This window comes from Lepeophtheirus salmonis, chromosome 13 (assembly GCF_016086655.4).
Source record: "Lepeophtheirus salmonis chromosome 13, UVic_Lsal_1.4, whole genome shotgun sequence".
NCBI classification, from domain to species: Eukaryota; Metazoa; Arthropoda; class Copepoda; order Siphonostomatoida; family Caligidae; genus Lepeophtheirus; species Lepeophtheirus salmonis.
The window spans coordinates 24,423,917-24,449,770 of NC_052143.2; the positions used below are offsets into that span (position 1 = coordinate 24,423,917).

The 25,854-nt window shown below is 32.0% G+C and overlaps 1 protein-coding gene across 1 annotated transcript in view; it reads right to left on the bottom strand.

Moving 5' to 3' along the window:
• Positions 1–4,830: 4,830 nt before the first annotated feature.
• LOC121128016 (glutamate-gated chloride channel) overlaps positions 4,831–25,854 on the bottom strand; it is an 80,579-nt gene continuing 59,555 nt past the window's right edge. The window contains exons 8-12 of the mRNA XM_040723594.2: positions 22,506–22,643; positions 22,314–22,444; positions 20,376–20,557; positions 16,671–16,812; positions 4,831–5,530 (exon numbers count right to left, since the gene is read on the bottom strand). Coding sequence (XP_040579528.1) covers positions 5,234–5,530; positions 16,671–16,812; positions 20,376–20,557; positions 22,314–22,444; positions 22,506–22,643 — 890 coding nt within the window. The 3' untranslated portion in view covers positions 4,831–5,233. The remainder of the gene's footprint in view (positions 5,531–16,670; positions 16,813–20,375; positions 20,558–22,313; positions 22,445–22,505; positions 22,644–25,854) is intronic.

Consider the following 25,854-nt stretch of genomic DNA (forward strand, 5'->3'; position numbering starts at 1 on the left):
TCTGAAGTAAAGGAGACTGCAAGAAAGTTCGTGCATGGATCAAGGCAAATGGATCCACAGTAAAAAATTTCTCTGACGAGAAGATTTTCACAGTGGACCAGGTATACAACCGTCAGAACTACCGTTGGGTTGGGAAATCACCAGAGGAGGTCAAGGTGGTGTTCTGTACAAAACCTCCTGGGGGCTGTGGCGTCTGACGGTAAGAAGAAAATTTGCCAGGAGGCCTACTACAAGGTGCTGAGGTTCACAATACTGCAATGGCTCAAGGCCACCTATCTAGAGGACAACTATCTGTGGACCCATGATGGTGCACCCTCACACACATCGACCAAATGCCAAAAGTTGTATAACGACAACATGGCAGATTTTTGGCCCAAGGACATGTGAGCATCATCTTCCCGGATTTGAACCAGTTGGACTTTGCAGTGTGGGGTACTTTGGAAAGGGAGTCTAATTGAACATCTCACCCGAACGTGGACTCCCTGAAGGCCACCATTGTGAAGGAGTGGAACAACCTGTCTGAGCAGTTCATCATCAACTCCTGTAAGGCTTTCCGCCGCAGTGTGGAGGCTGTGATTGCTGCTGAGGACGACCATATTGAGTGAACATGTTAACAAAGGTCGGTCTCAAAGTTTTGTTAAATTTTTTTTCTAAATTATTGACATTTTTCTAAAATCAGTCATTCAGTCTACGTTTTGCTCCTGAACCCTGTACATATTTTTTATAAGTATCTTCTGGATCATTTTATTTTCCAAACGATCGTGCTTCACAAAACCATAACTGGATATGTGTCTTTTACCGCCAAAGCTAATCATCTGTGGTCTGATATGGAAGATATGCTTATCAAATTTTCATATGACAAAACACTAAAAATAGATTTTGATTCTAAAACACTTGACGAGTTCTGGGTTTCTGTAATGAATGAGTACCCACTGCTGGCTAAAGCAGCTTCAAAATTACTTATAAAATTTGGCTCAACACTTTTGCTGTGTCCAAAATTAAACCTAGAATAATCCTACTTTCTGAATGCACGGTGTACATCCTTCATATTAAGACCTTGATTTCTTTATGAACTTATTAGCAGATCCACAGCCTGTAATATTATTTGTTTGTGAGTCTCAATTTTGACATTATTTACCGCAAAAAAAGAAAATTGATAGCTTAAAAATGATTTCGAGTAGTAGATGATATATCGTTAATTTTATATTTACGATATTTCGATTATTGTGTCGTTGTATTCCTAATATTTTTCAAAATGTGTATAATTAAAATCTTAATTTTTAATCAATATACTCAAATAGGTTATATTACTTGCATCTGGATTAAACTTTATAGGGTTGATATAGAATATACACTAAATTTTATATTCATCTCTCAAAGAGAGTTGTAAGGGTCGCCCAATGTCTAGCTACATATTTTAAGGGTCGAACTCAAAAAAGTTTGGGAACCACTGCTCTAATGTATAGTAAGGGGTAACGGGGATAATATGAGACACTTTTTCAAAATCAATTATATTTTAAAACTATTATAGTCATGTAGCTAGAACTTTTAAAGTACATGTGCCTTGATGTTGTGCATTAAATTTTTTTAGCACTGTTGTGCAAAACAAAAAAATATTTGAAGTTATAGGGCTTTTTTAAAATCTCCAATTGACCCATATATTACCCCATGCTTGTGGTAATCCGAAAGTAGCATTAGTATAAACGAATCTAAATCGGGTTACTAGTTTTTATTTGCCTTCTAAAAGGATACACTGCATAAACAGTATTATAGGATTGATGAAATGACATATACATCACATAGGTATAGGGTGGACATTGTGTGAAAATTGATTATAACTCCTTAAGAAAATCTATGAAATATAATTTGGGTCTACATAGAGATTAAATTGTGATTAACTAGGAAATCACATAGGGACAACACCACGAAACTCAAAACATTTAATGAGGTTTAGTAATAAAATCTAAAGTTGACAACGGTTTCTTCAAATTTGAAAGTCAACTCGCTATTTAAGTCGAGTCGAAATATCATTGACTCAAGTGGATAATTGTTTGAGTAGACACTATATCAGTTGACAAATGGAATTGAATAAACCCAACTGATCTATTTTTCTAATGGATAAGAAGCTGCATAAAATGTTCCATATCATCCAGGTGAATTAAAATATCATTTTTTACCAAAATTGATCAAATGACCCTTTGTTTTGAGAGTCTCATCCATGTTGAGACTATTCTATAAATTTGAATTTGTATGTGGTCCATTAAGCAACTACGGAGGTACATAAGAATGATCTGTGCTAACAAATCGAAGGTCCATTAACTCATACTCAAAATATTTTACCTTTGTTTCTAGATAAAATGAAATGCCTTGATTGTAAGTATATAAAATATATAGGTAATCTTGACACTCGACATATTTTTCGCGCTCTCAATTTGTCCTTTTTTTGTCAAAATATATAGGAATAAATATGACTTTTATGTTATTCGATGCTATAAATTAGGACTAAAAAGTAACAGGAAATGAATACTGATACAAAATAAATAAAAGGCAAGACCCTTTAATCTTTTTGTATCTTTTAGGTTCTACATACATTCATGTAGTAACGAAATAATGACACTCTATGTAGGTAAGTACATGATTGAGCTTTCATAAACATTTGTTTATCATTTATTGTGCAAATTGTATATTGAAGTGTAACTAAATCATACACTTAAATAAAGGATACCCTGAAATCACATTTAACCCTCTGTAAGTTGTTAAAGATTCCTTTTTGGAGAAGACAATATAATCCTCGTACAAATTTCAAGTCTTCAATAAGAGTTAATTTCAATATAATTTGTGTCATAAAGTGGCAGAAATAGGAAAAATCCATCATTCTATTTATCCAAGTATAGTTTTAAGTCTTTGCTCACTAGTCCAAATGAAGTAGAAGTCCTTCAATATTTTTATGCAGTCCATTTCGAGCCTTAATATATTTTTAGAGTTCATTTCAATGCAATTATTATAATATGAAGTCCATACTGTTATTAATTGTCTTGAATTCAGTATTACCTAGATTTTGAAATCTAACTAGAGTTACAGTCTTTAAGTTGTGTTGCAAGTGTTGAGTCCAAATCAGGACGGGTTTTAGTATAAGCAGGGCATGGAGCAAGATGGGTGTTCGCAGGGGGTGTAGCCTTCCCCCTGAATCAAGGGATTTTTTGTTTCTATCAGGCAAAAATTTTCGCTTTGTGAAAAAAATAGGGAGATTTTTTTTTTAAAGAATTTCCTTTCTGAAAAAAGTATTTTGGTCAAATTCAGGCCCAGTACTTGGTCTTTAATTTGGAAAAAAAAAAAAAAATGAAGCCCTTCAAAATAAAATCTTGCGGACACCCCGGGGAAAAGATAATTGTGTTAGGCCTTTTATGTATTTCCCTTTAAAAAAATATTTTCACTTGAAAAAAAAAAAAAAAAAAAAAAAATTTTTGTTTTTCTTTTCAATGTTTTTTTTAGAAACTAATGTTTTATTTTTAGAATGATTTTTTTTAGAAAAGGTTTTTTTTTAATAAATTGTTTTCATATTTCAGGTGCATTGTATAAATTATCCATCACGTTATACTTTTTCTTTCTATATCGAAATTGGAGACAGATATAGCAGATGGTTGAAATTCAATTATCGCAATCTTTTAATAATAAGGAAATAACTTTGCAAAAGCGAAATGCAATCGCCATAGCTCAGTGACAACGTGTGCTCGGGGGATATTACTCTCTTGAACTCAATGTGCGTTCGATCTCTGGTGATCCTTAGAGAAAGAAATATATAATATTTTATGTATGTAAATGGACTTCAAACAAGATCCCTAGGTTAGATGGAGTAATTTTAATACTATAATGTTGACTTATATTTAATCAGTACAACTCTATCTAACCAATTAGAGGAACATGAAAAAAAAAATCGATTTGTAACTTTTTCCGTAGTCCTTGATAACAACAGACAGACAAACAAGCAAACAAACAGAGGCAAACACTTCGTTTGCGGAGGTAAAAGTAATACAAACATACTTTAATGTAAAAATGTCCAAGCAATGTAACTCTATAATTAACTGTAAATTACCACAGTTACCTGTATGCATATAAATTAGAGTGACCATTTTTTGATTAAATAACAGAAGATGAAAATATACGTCTTGATACAAAAAGAATATTGAATCAGTGCAACTCCATCTAACCAATTAAAGGAACATAAAAAAAAAGCGAATAACATATTATTAGATTAGGAGAAGAGGGATCTCTTTTTTTCCCGAAATATTCTGACAATTAGCACTTTGGAGGATCATGAAAGTAAATTGCAAGTATTATTAAGTGGAGGAAGTTGTGAGTTTGTCTCTCATGAAGTAGGTATTCGGTTAGGGTACTGAGGAAATCCTACAAATTATTCGAGTAATTGTGATGAATTGAGTAGAGGTACTTCCCTCTCGTGTTTTGCAAAGCGTTGCTTCGTTTACTTAGGAAAATAATTTCCTTATTGTTAAAAGGTTGCAATGATTGAAATTCAACTATCTCCTGCAGCTGTCTCCAATTTCTAGATAGAAAGAGAAAGTATGACGTGATGGTAAACTTATACTTATACAATGAACTCCATATTTTATTTAATTACCTTTTTGTAGATACTAATATTTCTTTCTATCATTTAGGTATTTTTAATATATTTAAAAAATTATATCCAGCACGGAGCCACTGGTCCAAGTCCCCAACCCTGTAAAATGGTTGAAAACCCCCTCAAAACCAAATATATTCTCTGAAGGATTTATAGTAATGATGTATATTCCCAGGAAATAAATAGAAATATTGATGTGTTTATCGTTGTAACTTGAAGTGTATTAGCAATTAGAGTGTATTTGAAATATGTATGTAGTAATAAAGATATTATTAATAATGATAACTAGCAAGACTCTATGTCTTAACTTTTAATCTACGTGAAAGCATTCATAGAGATACATAATTTTATGGCTGTACATATTATGCTCTTGATAAAGGTAACATAACAAAGTTTGAAATGAACAACTACGTACACTATTAAAGAAATAGGCGAATAATTATATATTCGTTATGAAGTTAAGTTAGAGTCAGATTCTCAACCAAGAATGATATGTGTATGGTGCGGAGTAGGTTCTTGTGTATCTCATAACCATTCATTCATCAATCCCTGTCCAAACATCATCTTTATGGGTTATGGGTTCCGCCAAAACACTTTTTAAGAGCTAAAATGACTTCTTGTAAGATAGTAAGACCAGTACATGACATTGAAGCCCACAAAGGAAAGTGGAAAGATGACTCTTGATATGACGTCTATTCGCTTGGCTTCCGATTGAACACGTGTATTGATGGAGGTGAGGACACTCTTGACGGTCATTGGGTTCCCTTGAGTAAAATCCGGCCCATTTTGATCTATTCTAAAACGACCAAAGCGATCTCGAGGTAACTCTGAGAAGAGAAGCTTATTATTTTCACGAACCATGTTAGAGCCCTCAATACGACGGATCAAAGGGTCCTAGAAAATATTAAAATAAAGAGATTTATTTGATCATATGTACATGACGAAAATAAAATCGAGGAGAACAACAAATATTCAGATTTTAACAAGTTACAAAATTCTAAATTAATTTTTTTTTTGACCTCAAAAAGCGAGGAAAAAGGTAGTTTAGTAAATATCATACGTCCCTTGGATAGAGTTGTGTTTCAATTTGAAGTAAAAAATTAATAAGAAAGAGCTGTTTCTTTCATTTCAATTATTATAACAAGGTTGGTCTGCATCGATTTGATTCGCACACTGAAAATTTAATATCATTACAATCCCAAATGCAGGAGTATAACGATAGAAAATAATAGAAAAATCTAAATACAGCCTTAAAAAATAAGGAATCACTGCAAAAAAAACAAATTTAAATGACTACATTTAACCAAACAAATGCACCCAATGACGTCACCAGAAAAAGAAACAGAGGGTTACTTAAAAAAACCTGCCTTGTTGCAATTTGTAAAGAGAAATGATAATTTTTTACGTCATCACGTCTTGTCGATATTTTTAATGATTAAGAAGTTTAAATCTTAATTAATGGAATATCTACAAATAGTGTGCTTCATCTAGCAAATATATTAATGAATTTCGGAAAGTAACTTACAGAAATATTTTTAATTAATTCCGCTCCAAATATTTAGATACATATATTTTTCTAAATAAATGTAACACTAGGAAGTAGTACTCCCATTACCCCAAAATTTTATTACTAATTACACCATTTGGGGTAATTTACACCACTTCCCCGACCACTGCCTTAAATGATTAAAAATATATATGATAATTTATGCCATGCTGTGTTGGTTTGTGGTTGATACATATTACCAAACCAAAAATATATGTGCAGTTCTGAATGATGAATAATTTAATAATGTGTTTCGATAATTAATAGGTCAATTTTTGGTGGAGGTACCGCCAAAGGAGAAGTATGCTTCATTACCTTATGGACCCTTCCCAATTTCCATTGAGTTTGTCTTTAGATCAATGTCTGCTTGAGTATCGGACAAAGAGACAAAGTAGAACTATGAAATCGTACTCCACAATACAAACAATTGATAAGGGTCCATAGAACAATGAGACACTTTCTCCGTTGTTCCACCAAAAATAGACCTTAGGCTTAAAATGGAGAATAATAATTGGCTTCGAATTTAAAAGATGAGACTGAATATTTTGTTCTTGCAACTTTTCCGTTTGAAATTGTTCACTAAATCATCAATCAGAAAAAAAGATGAAGAAGGGTTCACGCTCGATTACCGTTACTTATTAATAATATCGTCAACTAAAACTAAAATATTTATTCATACATTTAGCAGGGGTGGGCTGGAGGGAATGTAGACCCCAAATTAAGGAATTTTTACTTTTGACTAGAATTTTTTTTGGTCAGGATGAAAAATTTTTACGGGAAAAATAAGGGTAATTTTTTTTCACTCGGGCAAATTATCCAGCAAACCAAAACATTTAATCTCTGATATTTCTTGTGAAAAAATTTGATTTTTGAAATTTACGTTTTTAATTTCTTTTCTAAAAAATTTAATTTTTGTACAAACAGCTGTGTATTTTAGAAATTTATTTCTACAAAGTTTAGTATTTGAAATTTTTGAAAAAATTAATATTTGAAATTTTTCAAATCTTTTTGAAAAGATATAATATTTGAAATTTTAATTTTTCAAACTTTTTTCCCATCAATTTATCTTCTGCGAATAGCATCGATTTTAGAAATTTTTTCCTAAAAATTTAATTTTGAAAACCAAGCTCTCCCAAATCATAATTTTGTGGACGACCTTGTTTAGTCGTAATATGAGTCCAAGTTCATTGTGTATCTAATTCACATAAGTTTCTATAATCCATCATTATTGAACATTTAAAACATTTTATCGATAAACTTAATACTCGAGAAAATTAACTTTTTATATCATATATTTTACATCTGTATTATCATTACCTTTATCATTGCAGTGATAATAATGTTGCAAAATGGGATGACAGAATTAATATATTTTGCTGTCAAAAGTGTTAGTTTTGATTTAATAATTTTTTTATTCAAATAACGCTGCCATAATAATAATAAATATTAATAAGGTTTAAAAATACGGTCATTAACAAAAATTGATTGACGCCATTAAAACTCATTCTTTTATACCTAAAAAGTACCGTTTCTTTTATAAATATACTATTTCTAATTATTTTTAAATCTATTTACTTGATTTTTCATTTTTATTTTTGGCATTATTTAAAATAACATTTTTTTGGTGTCTCAAGTTTTAGTTTTTCTATATCATGCTTTGATTCTTCAGAAAAAGCCATAAGTTCTCAAGGAAGTGTATTGAATTCTTTGCAAATTACTTTTAGGGGTATAAATACGTAGCTTGAATGATATTCCAAATCGTTAACCAAAATTAACTATATTATTGGAAGACAAACATCTTATGAGAAGAACACAATATATGACTTGAACAATCAGAAAACCATAAAGGTTGTAAATGATGGTTAGATAACGTGACAAATATTTATATTATCTATCTATTGGATAAATTAGTATTGATTTATTTTCACTTTATTTTTCTTCTTTTTGAAAAAAAAAAAATACTCTCCTCATAAAATTAGGATTACTTGAATATTTACACGAATATTAAATAACATTATTACTTTCGCTTCTTCAAGTTAATATAAAACGAAATTACTTTTCTCTGGAGTAATACACTGCTTGTTTTTTGAAAATAACAAAATGTAGTGTATTTTCCTTTCAGACGTTTTAATTAATTTTTATGAGTTGGCTCTTGTCTTATATAAAGCAGCGGACTCTATGTATTATTATCTAAAAAAAATATAATAATTTTCATCAATCAAGGGCCTTCGTTTAGAATTTGTGTCATTGATGCTTATTTTAATAAAATACAAATTTAATGTTATATAATAATTAATAACTATAAACAAGAAAATCCAGAAGACTAGCTATCATATGTTGTTTTTTTAAAATTGTCTTTCCCTTTTGACAGTCGAGGTTGAGCAATAAGATTGGACAGAAAAGCAGGTCGTGATATGTAGTAGTTTAAGTAACTTATTACTCATGCAAATATTGTCAAACGTCATATATCACAATGTTATTTGTTATTAAATTATTCTTTCTGGTGACATTATTGGGAGTTTTTTTAGGTGTAAATTTAGTATATAAAAGGTGAAAAATTTAGTCATTTAAATTGATTTTTTCCATTGATTTCTTATTTATTAACAGTATATTTAGGTTACTCAATTATTTCCTATAGTTATATTCCTGTTTTTGGGGTCCCAATGGTGTCATCATCTGTTATGTTAGTTAATTTTCAGTGAGAACTGAAAATGCTTACTGACTAACCTTGTCAAAGTAACATTGACATATCTTTCATTTATAACACATGGTCAAGGTCAAGGTCTTGGACCTTAGCGGTCATTAAGTTCTAGTTCTTGAACTGCTAGAACCGGAACCGACAAATTCGAACCGAGACTGCTATATATTACCTATCGGTTCTTGTGAATATTGAATATACATATAACGAAAATAAAATGTATATCGTAAAAATAAATTAGCTTTAATCAATAAGTCTTTTTTTTTGTGTGTAATTCCAATAATCTTTTGTACGTTGCATTGTGATACAGTTGTATATGAGTTCCAAATAGCTAAGGGCTTTTTATAGATCTGGAAAAGGGGTTTTAGGTACCAGAGAGTGTAAATACAAGAAGGAAAGGTTGGTGTAGATTATGAATCCAGGTGCGCTACTAAGCTTGCCAGGGCCATATAATATGATAATTATCATATTTCTTAAGCCAAGGGTTCCCAAACTTCACTATGCAAAGCTTCCCCCCAAGACTAATACATTTTAAACTGAAGCTCCCTTTATACTAGTTTTCAGGGCCACTGTTGGAACATGGGGTACTATGCACTCGTATAAGGTACATGCGACCTGTTTGTATGGAATATAATTTCCTGAATTTTCTAAAACAAATATTCGAAGAATTATGAGCTTTACTCGTTATTCGCTTGAATATTCGTTACTTGTCTGAATTCTCGTTACTCATCCTACAACTTCTGCTCGCTAAAAAACTTGTCAGACAAAAAAAATCATATTTTCTAAACAATTATTGAAGCTTGTAATTTAAAAATTGTTTTAGTAATTAATTTTCCAAGATTCATTAAAAAATTAATTCAATTAGTTTACTCTAAAATTTAACTAATATTTAAACAATGAAGATAATACTCTAGCATTGAAATATTGCAAGTGTTAGGGGAATATATTTAAGCTTAAATCTGAAGGGATTTGCAAACGAATTTTTACCTAGTAGATTGAAAATCAAATCTGGCTATTCAAATTTATGTTTAATATTGGCTCTCCTTCATGCCTTTAGAAATATTAATTAATCTATATTAATGCAGTCAAATTTTTCGTTTGTCTATTGGTCTGACGATAACTTTTTGAGTGTTTGCTTAAAAAACAGCGTAATTCCAAGACATGTCAATTACTTCCACTAGGAGCTAGTTTAAAAAATCGAACAAAGATTACTTTTCAAACGAACTAGGACTAAGAGTACACATTGCACATAAATGAATATGTTTCTACTATTGTTGTTTCTGGGAAAACATAAGTTCAAATTTTCATAGAGAAAGGAAGTCAGTCTAAAAATATTTACATGTTATAGTGGGATCGAAAAAGAAAAACGGAGAATCCCAAGTTTTGACGAGTTCCAATGTTTTGACGGGTTCTGAACTTTTTTTCGAGTTCCCAGCTTTTGAATGAGTTCTGAGTGACACTCGGTTTTCTATGCCTACGAACCAAGTTTTTTGTGTCGTTAAATATATAGTGAGTTGACGGGTCGGATACAATCATACAATACCCAGCTCCACTAAAAATTAACACTCTGCTCACTTACTGTTGAAGTTTTTTATTGCAGCTGGGATAGGGCTAAGGAATTCCAAAAACAGGATCCTGGAGCTGTAAGAAAACCAACTTATAAAGGAAAGAGACGACAAATAATGTTTTTAGAAAAAAAAATTATAACTTTGAACTCTGAGTTACAGTTTTATTCTGCTCCTGCTAATCAAAAGTTTCATACCTTGCCTTTTTTGATAGAGAGTAGTTTTTCTGGATACTGCAATTTAAAAACTTATTTTCCCAATATGTATACATATTATGTAGATCATACGCAAAGGGCTTAGTGTTGGGATCATTGCATGAGGCCCTCTCATAACACAATAAATCTCTATGCAAATATGTACAATGTACATATATTTTGTATAAGATCATTAGGAATATTTGGATTATACAAACAAAACACGAAAAATACTCTCTGCAAAGGACTTAAAAGAATGATTATTTGTATACTGTAAACTGCATGCACGTGTTAAATAAGAGTGTACTCGTATTGTGAAATATACTCATTTAAAATAATGATGCATGGATTGAAATTTACCCACTGGCAAATGTAGGCAAAATTTAGGTATATTAGATAAATTTGAAGCATCTGCTCCCCACTTTGGCAGTTAAAAATGATCTCCCTCCGAATTATTTATGAAAATCCTGTGTGTAATGGGGATGTTAATAAAAAAAGAAACCGAAATCAATATTGAACACTAAAAATTTGAAAAATGTTTTGGAGGAGAGAAAGAATAATGCTCATGACGTTTCATTAAATCAGCTACAATCAGCTGTGACAAGAGAGGATATAAACAAGGACATTTACTAGAATTAATACTCCTATGTCGATCCCCAATGTTCACTACTTAGAAATGAAAAAAATAATAACACCTGGATAGGATAATAAAATTCACTCTTCAGAATACCAATTCCAACAAACCGGGCCAGGTAAAAAATATCACCGGATTTACATCACTGTTCAGTTATAATGGTAATAACTTTCCTAAGAGTTCTTGTTTATGATGTCATCGCCGGTTCTGAGGAATCATTAGGAATATTCTTTCTCATTTGATGGTTTTCTTAAATCAACAATCTACTTCTACACAGTAGCCTCCCCAAATTAAGTTTTTCTTGTTTTTTTATAGAAAATTTAATATTTGAAATTTCTTTTAAAATATTTTAATTTTTTGAATAGCTGTGGATTTTTGAATTTTTTTTCCAAAAGATTTTAATATTTGAAATTCTTTTTCCAAAAATTTTCCTTTTTTTGTAAATAACTGTAGATTTTCGGAAACTTTTTTCTATTAAATTTAATATTTTTGTAAAAAAATCCAAAACCCAAACCCCCCCAAAATATAATCCTTAGGGCCCCTGAAGTATCGAGCATTTCTTTTTTCTCTTTACTGCGGATTTTGTTATGCTCTTTTCTCTGCTTTCTAATCATCTAATCTTATCACCAGGACATCTATTTACGATATGATCTGCACTCTGAGTCTCTTCCTTGCAGATATTGCAGAGTGTACTTGTGTTTCTATTTAAAAAGATGAGCAAGGAATGACCCATGTCCTGTGTAGGCTTGAACAAGTAGCTTCAGGCATTGACGTCGAAGTTTAACTGGTTTTGATCTTGGCTCTTTCATCATCACATGTGTGTGTTTCATGCTCTGATTGTTTTTTAAACGACTACACCATATTTTATCAAGTAAGTCATCAAGTGTTTCTTAATATAACTGAGAGGTACACCAACACACTCACGGTTCCACTTTTTGAAAGATAGTCAGCGAATTCATTACCTGTGATGTCATTGTGACCTCTGCACCATTCAATGAATATTTCTTTATCTTTTTTTCTGTGGTTGATGGTTTCTTTACACTATTTGACTTCATCACTTGTGATAAGTGGATTAATCAGAGCGGCAACTGCTGATTGAGAGTCAGATCGGATCACAACATTTTTCGAGGCTTTTTCTTGTTTTAGAAGTTCTTCTACCAATTGTTTTATGGAAAAAACCTCAGCTTGGAAGACGGATGTTTCTTTATTCAAAGATGCCATCGAGTGATGATTTACAACATCTCCCCTGGTAATGGCCCATCCAGCACCTGTATTGCCTTCTTCATCCTTTGATCCGTCTGTGTATATAATTGTGTCCGGATTATCAACCTCAGAGTCATCCATCCAAATTAGCTTTCCTTTAATGTAATCACTGGGTTTGTTTAGGTGAGCTTGGTATAGTATTTTGTCACAGGAGAAGTGGTGTCCACGACGTTTCAGAAGGTTGCAATCCCGTCCCAGGTATCCTGTAATAAGTGTCTTGTTCTCCATCTTGCTTTTGTTGCCTTCCTATTAAATAAAGATCAAGAAGGAGTATTCCCATAAATGATTCCATCCCTGCTGTCCGCGTGGACTGAAGTGTGTGGGTCATTTCAAGAAGTGCTTTTCTTTGAAAGCCATTTAAAATTTTTACGGCACTCTTTTTGCTATAATAGTATGGCCACATATAAGACTCCCTTAAGAAATTATTGGTCTTATCATCGCTTCATAGAACCATAAAACTTTGTCTGAGGTTAAACCCCACTCTTTACCAATGATTGCTTGGGCCATGTTTCAAAAACGACCGCATTTAGCAGCTTTTTCTTTGAGGTATGCAGTCCAAGTAAGTCCTTGATCAAATATAACGCCAAGGTAGTTTATTTGCGATGAAAAATTTATGAGTTTCCTACGAATTTCTAATCGTAGGAAGTATTTAGATTGCAGTTTATATGCCTTTGAGAAAACAACTGATTTAGTTTTGTCCGGGTTAAAGGTCAAACCATTCATTGTTCCCCATTTTAGAAGAGTATTGATCGCTTCTTGTATTTTGCTAACGAGGGTGCGCGGATGCTTTCCACTCATTAGTAGAAGGATGTCATTAGCATAGCCAACAGCCTTGACTGCGATATTATTAAATTTTTCAAGTAGAGTGTCCATTATCATGTTCCATATCATAGGTGAAAGCACACCTCCTTGATAACTACCCCCTGTTGGTTTTATGCTAATTTTTTCGCCCTTAAGTTCAGCGGTCACTGTTTGCCTTTTAAGGAGTTCTCTGTACCAAAATGTGATACTATCTGATATTCCCATTTTTTCCATTGCACGTTTCACTGGGTTGAATTGAATACAGTCAAATGCAACAGTACAATCAAAGCTGGACACGAGTGTAGATTTATTTTGATGGATAGATTTCTCAATGATATTCGTAACTTACGACAAAGCCATTTCTGTTGATAAACTCTTTGTATAGGTATGTTGTGAGGAGAATATTGGAATTAGTTCATCAATTCTCCATTGAACCATTCTCTCAAGACCTTTAAGAAAGAAGTTACACAGAGTAATTGTTCTGAATGATTTTGACAAGCTGTAGTCATCTTTATCCGGTTTTGGCAAAAATACAACCTTCATTTCTCTCCAGCTGTGGGGTGTAAGGCATGTACTGAGAATCACTTTATAAAGTTCCGAATTGTATTGAATTATGTTATATTTTCTATCTGATGTAGGATAATTGCCTTTAGTCCGTCTGGTCCTGAGCTCTTGTAAGCTCAGAAGGACCTACATGATTCTCGTACTTTTTTGTCGTCCACTAAGTCAATATTAAAGGCGGGTGATCGCAATGGGTTTACGTTTATTGAATTGATTTTGTATCCCAGGAAATGGGTCTCCAGGAGTATTTAAAGAGATTCAGTTGGTGATTGAGGGTATCCTTGATCTGTTCTTAGTAATCCAATTGATTCAAAGATTGGTTGAATTTCTAATAAGTCTTGCAATGTCTCTTGGTCCTTCTGTACTGCTACAAAAATACCTCCAGGAGGCCTTTTGCTCTTTTCTGAGTGCTGCACGATATTCATTTTTGGTGATCAGATACACTTCTCTGTGAGAGGATTTGTTACGCTTTAGCTCAAGTTTGCTAAGTTTATGTCTCAATCTAGCAAGATGTTTAGTCCCCCATGGTACTGTTTTAATTTTTGAAGTTCTTTTAATTGAACAGGCAATATCTAGCGCATTGTTAATAATCATGTAGAGGGATTTGGCACAATGGTCAATAGTGCTAGCGTAGGGACGTATTGTAGGTAGGAATGCAGAATCTGTACAAAGCCTAAAAAATTTCCAGTCGGGTTTCCTCAGGTTCCTTGATTGATCAGCTATTGGCTTGTATTTACCAAAATTGAAAACTATATATCGGTGGTCCGACATTTTTGGACGAAAATCTACATGACAACCATTAATATCAAATATATTATAGACATGCTGATTCATGATAGTAATATCAATTATAGAGCTAGCTCGCTGAGTTACGAAAGTTGGTTCATCGCCTTCTTTTTTAATGATCAGGCCATTTTCTTCAATAATGTTCTCAAGACTCTCTGCCCTTGAGTCGACGTTTTTACAGCCCCAGAGTTGATTGTGAGCGTTGGAGTTAATGGTTAGGAGAAGTGGTTTATGATGGCCATTGCAATATTTAATGAGATTCAACAATGTCTCGTGTTCAACTGACAGGAGTTGATCAAGATGCGGTACACAAAGATAGAGGATGGTCTCATCAACTTTTAAGGAAACCTTGCAAACATCCCTACCGGCGAATTCAGGAACAAACCACACATTTAAGTGGTCCACCGTTTGTATAAAAGTCCTAACTTTGACCCTAATTTACTGTGAATTGTATATCCGCTTAAGTTTAGGCTTTTTGTAATATATTTTTTTGGGATGCGTGCCACACTTAAACAAACTGAGAATAATGGCCTTAATGTTAAAAAGAATGCAAGAGGCCAGAGTACAAAAAACTTTGACTGTCCTAGAGCTTTATTAAAAATTATGTACGATAGAATGGAGCTAGTTGATAACCAGGCGTATATTTCAATTTTTTTTTCAAGTCTCTACGAAACTTGTTAACTCAACATTTGCGAGTACCATAGCTACGCCTCTTTTAGGGTGGTGAGTACACCCAAGGCTGAGTCATTTTCTTAATTTACACCTTCAGAGTATTTTTTTCTTGTTCATTGGTTTTCTTTTGAAATTCACGTATGAATTTATATTCTAAGGTCATCATACATTTGTGGTTAATTTAAGAGATTTAGGTAGTTAATCGATTAACCTTTTCATGACACATTAAACAGAGTACAACAAGGAATATTTTCACATAATTAAAATAATATTTTTTTCCCTGTCGCACTCTGTACTTGATTTGACATCAAAGAATACCTGGTTGACACACTCTAGTTGGGACAACTTGAGAGATAAAGGGTGGACTCTAAATACTGTAAATAATTTAACTATTTTTAAACTTATATATACCTCATATAAATGTAGAAAAGTTCAACTTAAGCAAGAAATTTCTCAGTTTGTTGAAGTCTGTCACGCCACTTAAAAGTCTCCAAAGTTTTCTTGTTGGGGCTATATTCAAACCCTCAAAATGATTGGATTTTGTTTAAAAAAGATCTGATTCGGTCTGGTGGATTTTTAAATACACAAACCAGAAGCAATGATGGTATAGGGTGACATCAGATGGTCACGAAATGTGTTCATTATCTTTGTCCCTCGAGGATCTAAAATAACAGTATTAAGTATGTGGGGAGCATCTTGGAGAAAATCCTTCAGCCAGAAGCCAACTCCCACATCAGGTAACCTTTCAACAAAATTGTTATAATTCAAAAGTCGACTGAAAATCATTTCCTTAGCTTATGATTAAACAACTTCTAGCCTTTATCCATTCTGGAATTGAACCCAATGGATTTTAAAAATTGGTTCATTTTGGAAGAGATGCCCTTTAGGAAGCCCATCCTTCAAGGCTGTAATTTTCACAAGAGACGAAAATGTTGAATATTCTTTTTGTCATCTATTGATATTATCATTAGTATTTATGCGAAATTTTCAGTTATTTATTATAGAAAAAAAAAGAAATTGAGATTATTCATTTTAAAGTATTAAAGGTCCACCCTATGTTAGATCTATTGAAAAATATGCTTTTTTGAATTTTGATATGTTTCGGCATACTTTACATTGCTTTAAGATGTTATATGTTTTTTAGGGATCTATGTATGCCTTATACCTTGCCTCATCGCTATTAAAGTATTTCCATAATGCCTTTTTTTTATTTATAAAAGCTGAGTAATGTGCCAAAAACTGAATTCCATGTTAACCAGCAATTAGTTTTGTAATAAAATAGTAATAATTATGTAATGTGTTTCTACAACTTACTCGAGACATGAGTTGAACCTGATTCTGCCTCATATCCATCTCTTTAATTAGAAAATTATTGGCAGGATCGTTTATTCGTTCTCTATCCTTCTCCATTTGTCGTTCCATTGATGCTCGATTGGCATTCGCCCTTGCGTCAGCCCTATTTTACAAAAGAGAAGAAGAAAAAACATTTTAAAAAAACACAAAAAAATGAAAATTAAGTATGCTAAGTTAATTAGATATTCATTTCTTAAGGAGGCTTTTAAAACTCTCTACACTTATATATTGTATGTGAATACATAAGTACCTACATATATACAGGATTTGTGTATTATATACATATATACTTGTTCTCGAGAAAGAAATTCGAATATTGAAAAATTTATAGTATGGATTTTTATAAATAATTTCAAAACTTGAAAAAATACATTGATAGCAATGAAACTCTATTAGACACAGGAAGAAGTTCTAATCATCAAAACATGTATTCTGTCCAATATGAATAATCCATCATGTCTAATGGTCTTATAATTGACAACGGAGAATTAAGTAATTAACACTTCTTCCATTCGAATTTTGCCAATTATCCACTTTGTCACTTTTCCTTTTTTTTTCTCTATCATGTTTTCCACTGCCAATTTTTGCTTGACATTTTTCCCCTTATCATTTTTCCCTGACGCGATACAATGACGTCATATGAAGGTTAAACAGCTTCATATATAAACATCTTGTAAAAACTGGGATGGGGGAGACAATCGGTCCAAAGAATAAGACCGAAAATATCAGTGCAGCAATTTAAAAAAAAACAATTAAATTTCTTTCTAAGATTGCAGTTTGGACCGAATTGTAGGTTCAAAGGGGTGCGGACCGAAAAAAATATCGGTCTCGGATCAAGTTTCAACACTATTACAATCGGCCCATAAATTTGTTAAAAATGATCTTCCCTGTTAGAATTTGAGAGTTGTTGGAGTGATCAATTATAATCTAATAGTAATACTCTTCAAAGGAATGTACCTATAATTCAACATGAAAAAGACCCTCTTTGCTTGAGAAAGGATTTAATACGACGTTTCTACCTTAAGAAAAGCTACTACAGCTACTTATTTCCTTTTACTTTATAAATATATTTTATGTAAGTATGTATTTCATTTCTTTATGTATCAGCTATTTTAGAGTATATAAATCACAGAAATATAAAGTAAGAAAAAATTTGTTCACTGATGCGAAAATACTATTTTCTTCTTCTTCTCATCTTTACTCTCTTTCTTTCTTTTTTTATGTATGCAAGTACATACGTAACTTTAAACGAATCATCATTTTGCTATATTACTTCTTTTGGTCTTGCTCAGATACGGATCTCACAAGGAACGTTCAATGGTTCGCCAGGGCTGCTTCAAATCCAACCATTAAGCTACCACAAAATATTTCACAATATCAACAGGGGATTGCTTTTTGTGATTTCTTCTTCAAAGAAAGGGACAGACGAACAAATAATAATGGAATAAACCAAATCCGGAGGGACCTCCTTTTTAAAAGTTTGACTAAAAGTATAAAGGATTTTGTCTTTTTCCTCAAAGGAATACATACAAATTGAAGATTTATAAACAAAGTCGAGGTAGTATTTACATATGAACGATATATGCTCCCTTTTACTTTGATTGTCTTCGAAATTTCAGGGTTTGATCGCAGTAAAATGTTTTACGTTGTTTCCTTCTTCTATCTCGCAACCTTTTCTTAACAAAAAAACAAAAAGAAAACAGAAAGAGCCCAAAATCAGTTGGTATCATTCTTCCAAACTATTGATTTATTACTTAATAAATTGTTGATTATTCTCAAGATCTGATTCAAATTCAACCAATCAACGTTCAGAACATTGATAAAGGATAAGAAGTAAAAAAATTGACAACAGGATACAGGGGCGTCCGCAGGATTATATATATGTATAAATTTTTCTTTCCAAATTTTTTTTGTTAAAACCTGTGATTTTTGGATTTTTTAAAAAAAATTCTGGGAAAAAATTCAAAATCTACAGTTATTCAAAAAAAAAAAAAATGTTCAACAATCCACAGTTATTCAACAAAAAAATAATTTTTGTGGGAAAAAATTTTAAAAGTTAAATTAAAAAAAAAGAAAATAATAATATTCAATTTCTTGTAAAAAGCAAAAATTCCTTAATTTGCGGAGGGCTACTGTCAATCCAGCCCCCCCTCATGACGTTTTATAAGATCAGCTACAATCAGCTATGACAAGGGAGGAGGTGGATAAATAAATAAGCAAGACTTACTCCAACGTTGATCCACAATTATAATCTGAATCCTACAAGAACTTACAATTATAGTTCTGCAACAAATCGTCAGCGTGGCTCTCCATCTTTTATGAAAACGCACGAATGTTCGATCTGATTTTGAATATATTAGACGAGAAAGTTTCCTACTTAGGAGTTAAATAATAATGACAGCAGCTCATTTTTTAATTAAACCCGATGAAAATTATTATGAAAAAAATTGATCCATAAAATATTTTTCAGGTATATGTCTGTAAAAATACAGCTGTTTTGGCGTGCCTTAATTTCATATGTAATGTTTCTCTCAGGCCTTCAGAATAGTTACCACTCTATTCTGAAGATGCTGGCCATTCCTTCTGGACAGAGATTAATTGGAAGGAAATTTGTTTTTTAACAAGACAACATCCAAGCTCTGCAAAACTTATTGGAAAAGAAAGAAGCCTCTCACATCTTATCTTGTATGCAAAAGACAGCTCAATCTCCTGATTTGAACTCAATAGAGCTATTGTGGGAACACCTAGACAGAAAAGTTCGAGAAAAGTGCGCCATAAGTAAGTGGAACATTTTGAAGAGTGCTTGGAATGATGTCACACCTATCTATCATGAAAAACTAACAGCAAGAACTCTATATGTCTGGGCGTGAACGGTAATCAACGCTAATAAAATGCACTTTAATATGAATACTCTAAATTTTAAAAGAACAAAAAACAAAAGATACTTCTCTAATCCTGAACAAATGTTTAAATATGATAAATAAGAGAAAAAAATACCTTTCAAATTCCAGAGGGATAGCAATGTCCAATTGATGTTAAACTGCCAAAACTTTTGCATTTTTGATCAAAACAAAGCAAATTTTTGATTTATTATTCCTTATTCCAGAAAAATATTAAATATGCAATAAAAAATATCCATACATGAAACGCATAAGATAGATATAATGTTATTTTATCAAATTCCAAATAATGGCATAGTTTGAAGACTTTTATAGCTTTTATGATGAGGAGTTATGATAAAAGGGTTTTTATAAAATTTAGTGATTTACTAGCATACCTTCTAAATTATTTTTTTAAAAGTATAATGGAAAATGAATCAAAATATAGGACACCAGTGCCCTGTTGATGCGAAAGGTTTAATTGAATTAACTAAATCTCAATTAAAAAATACCTATTTCCCAAGATGAATATAGAACTGCTTGTATTCAGATTTAAAATTTCAGGCCAATACTGGAAAGTATTGGCAATTAAATGTAGATTTAAAGGAATAAGAAGCATTCTTACTAATTTTTGCTTCTGTAATATCCCAGTTTACGAACGGAGTGCTAAATAATATATTGTGAGACATATAAATTTTATGTTGTAGACTCTGCTTATACGAACTGAAACTTGTACAGTAGGTATATGTAAAAAAATATTATCTTTAATATAAAAACAAATACCCACCTGGCCGCATAGTTTACCAAAGCATACTCTAATAATGCTAAGAACACAAAAGTGACACAGAGATTTGTCCAAACATCAATAGCCTTTGTATACGCAACTGGAGGCAATGAGTTGTTGATGGAGGAGGTCGTTGTAGACATGGCAAGTAGAGTAGTTACGGTCAAGGAAACTCTGGCAGGAGCCTGGAAAAAGTAAAAAGGAGTTCATGAAGAAATAAACTAGTTGGAGTTGATATTTTTGTAAAAAAAAAGAGCGCGAGAAAAAGGGGGGGGGGAGAAAATAAATTACTGCTATAAGGAGGAGAACCTTGTTCATTTAGAATAGCTTAAATGTAGGAAAAATATTGTTATTATCTTTAAATTTCTTTATGTCGAAATTCATTTTTAAAGAAATTTAAACCAATGATCGTCAAGAATGCTTACCTCAGGGTGAGAAGTTAACACTAGGATAATCTATTAAATAATGAACGAAAAAGGAGAAAGAGTACACGCAACAACCGTTTTTCCTTTTCTTTTTTCCTCTTTCATAATTTTATTTTTTAAATCACTATTTTCGCTTTTTTAGAAAATAAAATGAGGGTTCTTTCTTTTTTTAATGTTACCTTTTTTGTAGAAAGAAAAGAAATATTTTAACAAAAGAGTGTTTTATTTCATTTTTGGAATAACCTAATTTTAGAAAGGGTTTATTATTATAATAACCTGTTTTAATAATTGCTTTTTTTAGAATAAAATACTGAATTCTTTATTTTTTTTCATGCTATTTTTATAATAATTTATTCTTAGTGTATATAATTTGTATAAGATGTAATTTTGTACAAAATGAAATGACTCATTCTAAATGAAGGATTTATAGTTCTTGGAATGAGTATAATGCAATGATTGGATGATTGATATTTTAATTATGTATTTTGTTCGGTATTTTAATATTAATTAGTTAATTATAAGTATTATGTGGCTCATTATAAAGTTCAAATGCCTAAAGTTAAATTACTAATAAATGAATAATAACTGTGCAACGAAATCAAATGATAGTTATGATTATCAATTTTGTGATTAAATAAGGCATTTTACAACAAAGAAATTGAAACTATGTATGAAACATATATTTAAAAAATTGTAGCTACTGCTGTGCCTGAGGCAAGTGCCCAATAAAACCAGCCATATATGTGTGATTCTTTTTTACTCTAATCTTATTGGTAAACATTCCTTTATATATTTTGATTTTGGTATAATCGTGTATTAATGTGTTTTTTTTTTGTATATCTCTCTCCACACTATTATTTGTTTATTTATTTACACATTAAGTTAATGAACTGCATAGTCATACTAAATTGTATTAAGATGTAATAATCAAATTCCATATAAATCTACATAGTACATAAATGCGCATCACGTAGAAACTTTTACCTTACTCTCAAACAAAAGTGTTTTGTAGACTTGAGTGAATAAATTAGAAAAGGAAAAAAAATAATAAAAAATAGGTTTGTTACATATGGCAAGTACGTGCCCTACAAGGAGGTTATACCCCTCGGACAATTTTTTTGGTCAAATTTGTCAAAAAAAAAAAATCATTTTTTTGTCAAAATACGAATGTTATCTAAATTTGAATTTTTTCGGTCACAATTTGAAATTAATAATATTCACTGTTATCAATTTTATAATTTATATTTTCTAAACAAAAAGTTATTAATAAGATTGTTTTTTTAAATGTGATATTTTGTATGCTTAGAGATGGAAATCATCTTTTTAGGAATTGTGTATGGTTGAAAAATTATTTGAAAAAGATTTGATGAGGTTTAATGATAAAAATAAAGGAAATCCAATTGAAATATAAAGTCACCTTCACATTTACTGAGTTGGAAAATCGACTCTCAAAAAACTTTCAAACAATGCACTTGCTATAAATATCTATTTATAATTGGAATAAACAAATACTCACGGATTTATGATCCAACCAAAAAGACATCCAAGAGACCATGACAATCATTAAAGTTGGGATGTAAATCGTTATTATGTAGTAGGAGAGCTGACGTCGAAACGTCATAATGACGGTGAGACAACTATACTCACCTACAAACATATGTATAAAATGAAAAATTGAAGGGTAGGATTTATTTAGAGGCTCACTTACCCGTGGCTGTTTTAACATTACAGTAGGCATCACTAAAGGTATGAAGGCCAAATCCACCAGGAAGGAAAAGGTTTTTTACAAACTGAACAGGCTCAGGTACTTTCCAATTATATACAACATCGTCCACTGTCCAACCATCTGGATATATGATAAGATTAGAAGTTAATATACATACATACACGGGGCTCTACCGATATACGGGATTAAATTGCCCCATTTTACGCAGTTTAATATTAATCGGTAATTAACAGTAGGTGTCAATTTCCAACATTTTTTTACTTTTCTTATAAATAAGAGCCAATGTAAAAAAACAAACAAAATTATGAATATTTTAAGAGATTTTTATTTTTAGCCCATTCAAGAGTCAAATAATTTATGACAGATATTTAAATTTTAATTTATATTCTAATCTACAAAATCAATTTTCACTTTGAACTGTGATTTAGGTATAGCCCAAAAAAAATTTTAAAATCCTTAGAAGTAATATTCTAAGATGTCATTTCTCTTGAATTCAATGTACGTTGGTTACATTCACATTTGTTCCAAGATAAAGATATAAACATGAGGTATATTGACTTAAACGACAATTTCTTGATCAGATGGGAAGGAAATCTGAATGTTATCATATTTTTATAAATAGGATTTTGTAAGAGAGGAAAGTAAAAGCGGGAGCGAGATCTTGGGAGTTAGTGAATTAAGAGGAAATTTAGCACATATTAATAGAGTTGAGTACTTTGTAATGAAAAAACAACATTTAATAAGGAGAAAAAAACGTTTTTGAGATTGTTTTTTGTTTTTTATTGCATTGCATATGCTGTTGTGGAGTTAACTTATCCCACTGCAGTATCCATTACTCCCTATTTTAGGGTAAATTAAAAAAATCATAATAAAATAAATATAATTACAATATTTTCCTACACTAACGCTATTTTAAATGTAGGAGGTTCTCCTCTTCCATACAGTAATTAATTATCGCCCCCCCAAAATCATCTAACAGGTAGTTGAAAGTGGCATGTGTCTTTGTTCAGGTAAACTATATGTCTCACTCTCGCTGTTTCCTCTCACTCTTCTTTTTTTATATTAGAAACTACTCAAATCTACATATTAAATAATGAACAATATAGAAGAAAGAGCACACACAACAGCCGTTTTTCATTTTCTAAGCGCTAAATTAAGTTTTTTTTTTTTACACATACCTGATCGTGTGAAATAGATGTACCACTAATCAATGTGAGTAAACTTTTGCATGACAGACATGATAGATTACTTAATTAAATTTATTAAGCACACAATGGCAGAGATTTTTTTTTGTAATTTGGTTTCTATTGCTCTCAATGACAGCCTTCAAGCGTCCATGGAAGGTGTAGGACACTCTGGCAATGTAGTCCCTTATCATGAGCTTCCACTCCTTCTCCCCGGAGGACTTCAGGTAGGTGAAATTGCTGTGGCGTGATCTACAGGCCTTGGATTCGACTTGACATAAGTCTAGATCAACTGTCATTCATTTTTTATAAATGACTGTTGATCTAGACGGCATTTTCAAGTGAAGAGATAAATTATATACGGGGGACAACATCAGAGGTGTCCACAGGATTTTTTTTTTGTAGAGGGGGGTGAAAATTTTGATAAAATTTTTCTTAAATTTTTTATAAAGCAATCCAAAAGATTCAGATCGTGGCTGTGGAAGGGAGACCAGAAGGTACTCGGCATAAACTCCTTGTTCTCTTCCATCCAGGCTTGCACAACATTGGCTGTGTGGGTGGGTGCCCCATTCTGCTGGAAGACGTAGAACGCCTTTCCCGACTTCTTGGTGATCTTGAGGACCTACGGAAGTCCCTTGGTCTTCAAGACCTCGACGTAGTCAGGCAATGACCTACGTCTTCCAGCAAGACACACCTCCTTGTCCATATGGTAGAGGTCTTCGGAAGTGTCTTCAAAGCAAACAATCAGATAGTTTTGCTTGTTGAAGACGGGGTCGAGAGTTAATGTTTTTTCATCCGAGAAGAAGATCATATGGTTGCCATGATGCTTCAGGTCGTTCAGGAGACGTTTGGTCCGCTCCAGATGGATATTTTGTTAGTTTAGAGTTATTAATGGCCTTTCCACGTATTTTTTGGACTTTGCCCCGGGTGCTTTGATCGCCTTGGACATGGTGGAGGGAGCCACTGACTTCTTTTTGGCTAATGTAGTCATTGACATGGTGGGCTTGGCCTCAAACGCTTTCTTAGCCACTTCTGGGGTCAATTTGGCCGTCTTTCCACTACTGGGCACGATTTTAAGGATTTCCCCTCTTTCATGTGCTTTCTAATCCTGTAGAAGGTGTGCCTATCGATCCCAACAATTTCAGATGTGCTGTGGCAGGCTTAAATCAAAGCAGCGATCTGATTTCTTTTTGCATCCATTTTTGTTTACAGAAATGATAGTGGTGATTGCAATCGCTCATTCAAAATCTTATAAAGTCAGTTGTTACGTGAAACATCGGAAGTTTGCAAATTACAATCACCATACCTCGAAAAATTAATCTGTAGTAGTGGTATATCCATTTTGCCCGACTCAGTATTCCTTCTTTACTTATACTTTATGAGTGAAACTAATCTTAAATGGATTATGCATGTGCAAGGCTTTTGTACGATTATTTTTAATGAGATGTGAAAAGATCATCTGAGGAGGTGGCGGGAAATGGCCTTTTCATCAGTTATCTGTTTTCTAACTCTCAAGTAAATAATTAATCAATATTGGTCCTAATAGTTCATGTTATACAATATATACGTAATGGTTAAGTTAGTAGAATATTTTTTGAATGGGAAAATTTAGACGTTATATATTACATACCTATGTATATATTTTCACTATATGCATAGATGCCATAAGACATTTATGTCGGGAGTCTGTTTTTTACCCAGAAAAGTATTTATATACTTCATATTCACTCTTATCAATTTGAATATTTTTAAACAGCCTTTATCTTCTCCTTTTCGATGTACACGTCATTAAAACAGGGAAGATAAAAGCAGTGTGAGGAATCGTTCAGTGTTCATCCATTTATGTGTACACTATATGAACATACAATATATAGGAAGCTTGTGTATCTATAAATGAAAAATGGTTATAGAATAAAAAGATAAGAAGGGACACTGAAAGAAAGCCATGACGCTCACACGTAGTTTTATCTATTTCTAATAAAGAAAAGGTTTCTAATATGCTCTACATATACATATTTCTTGATGATATTTTATACTGTTAACAAGATTATTTATATATTATATGACATTATGTCTATCTAAACCGGAATCAATACGAAAATATTGGTATCATGATAACACCATTCTGCTTAAGTACATTTATTGTA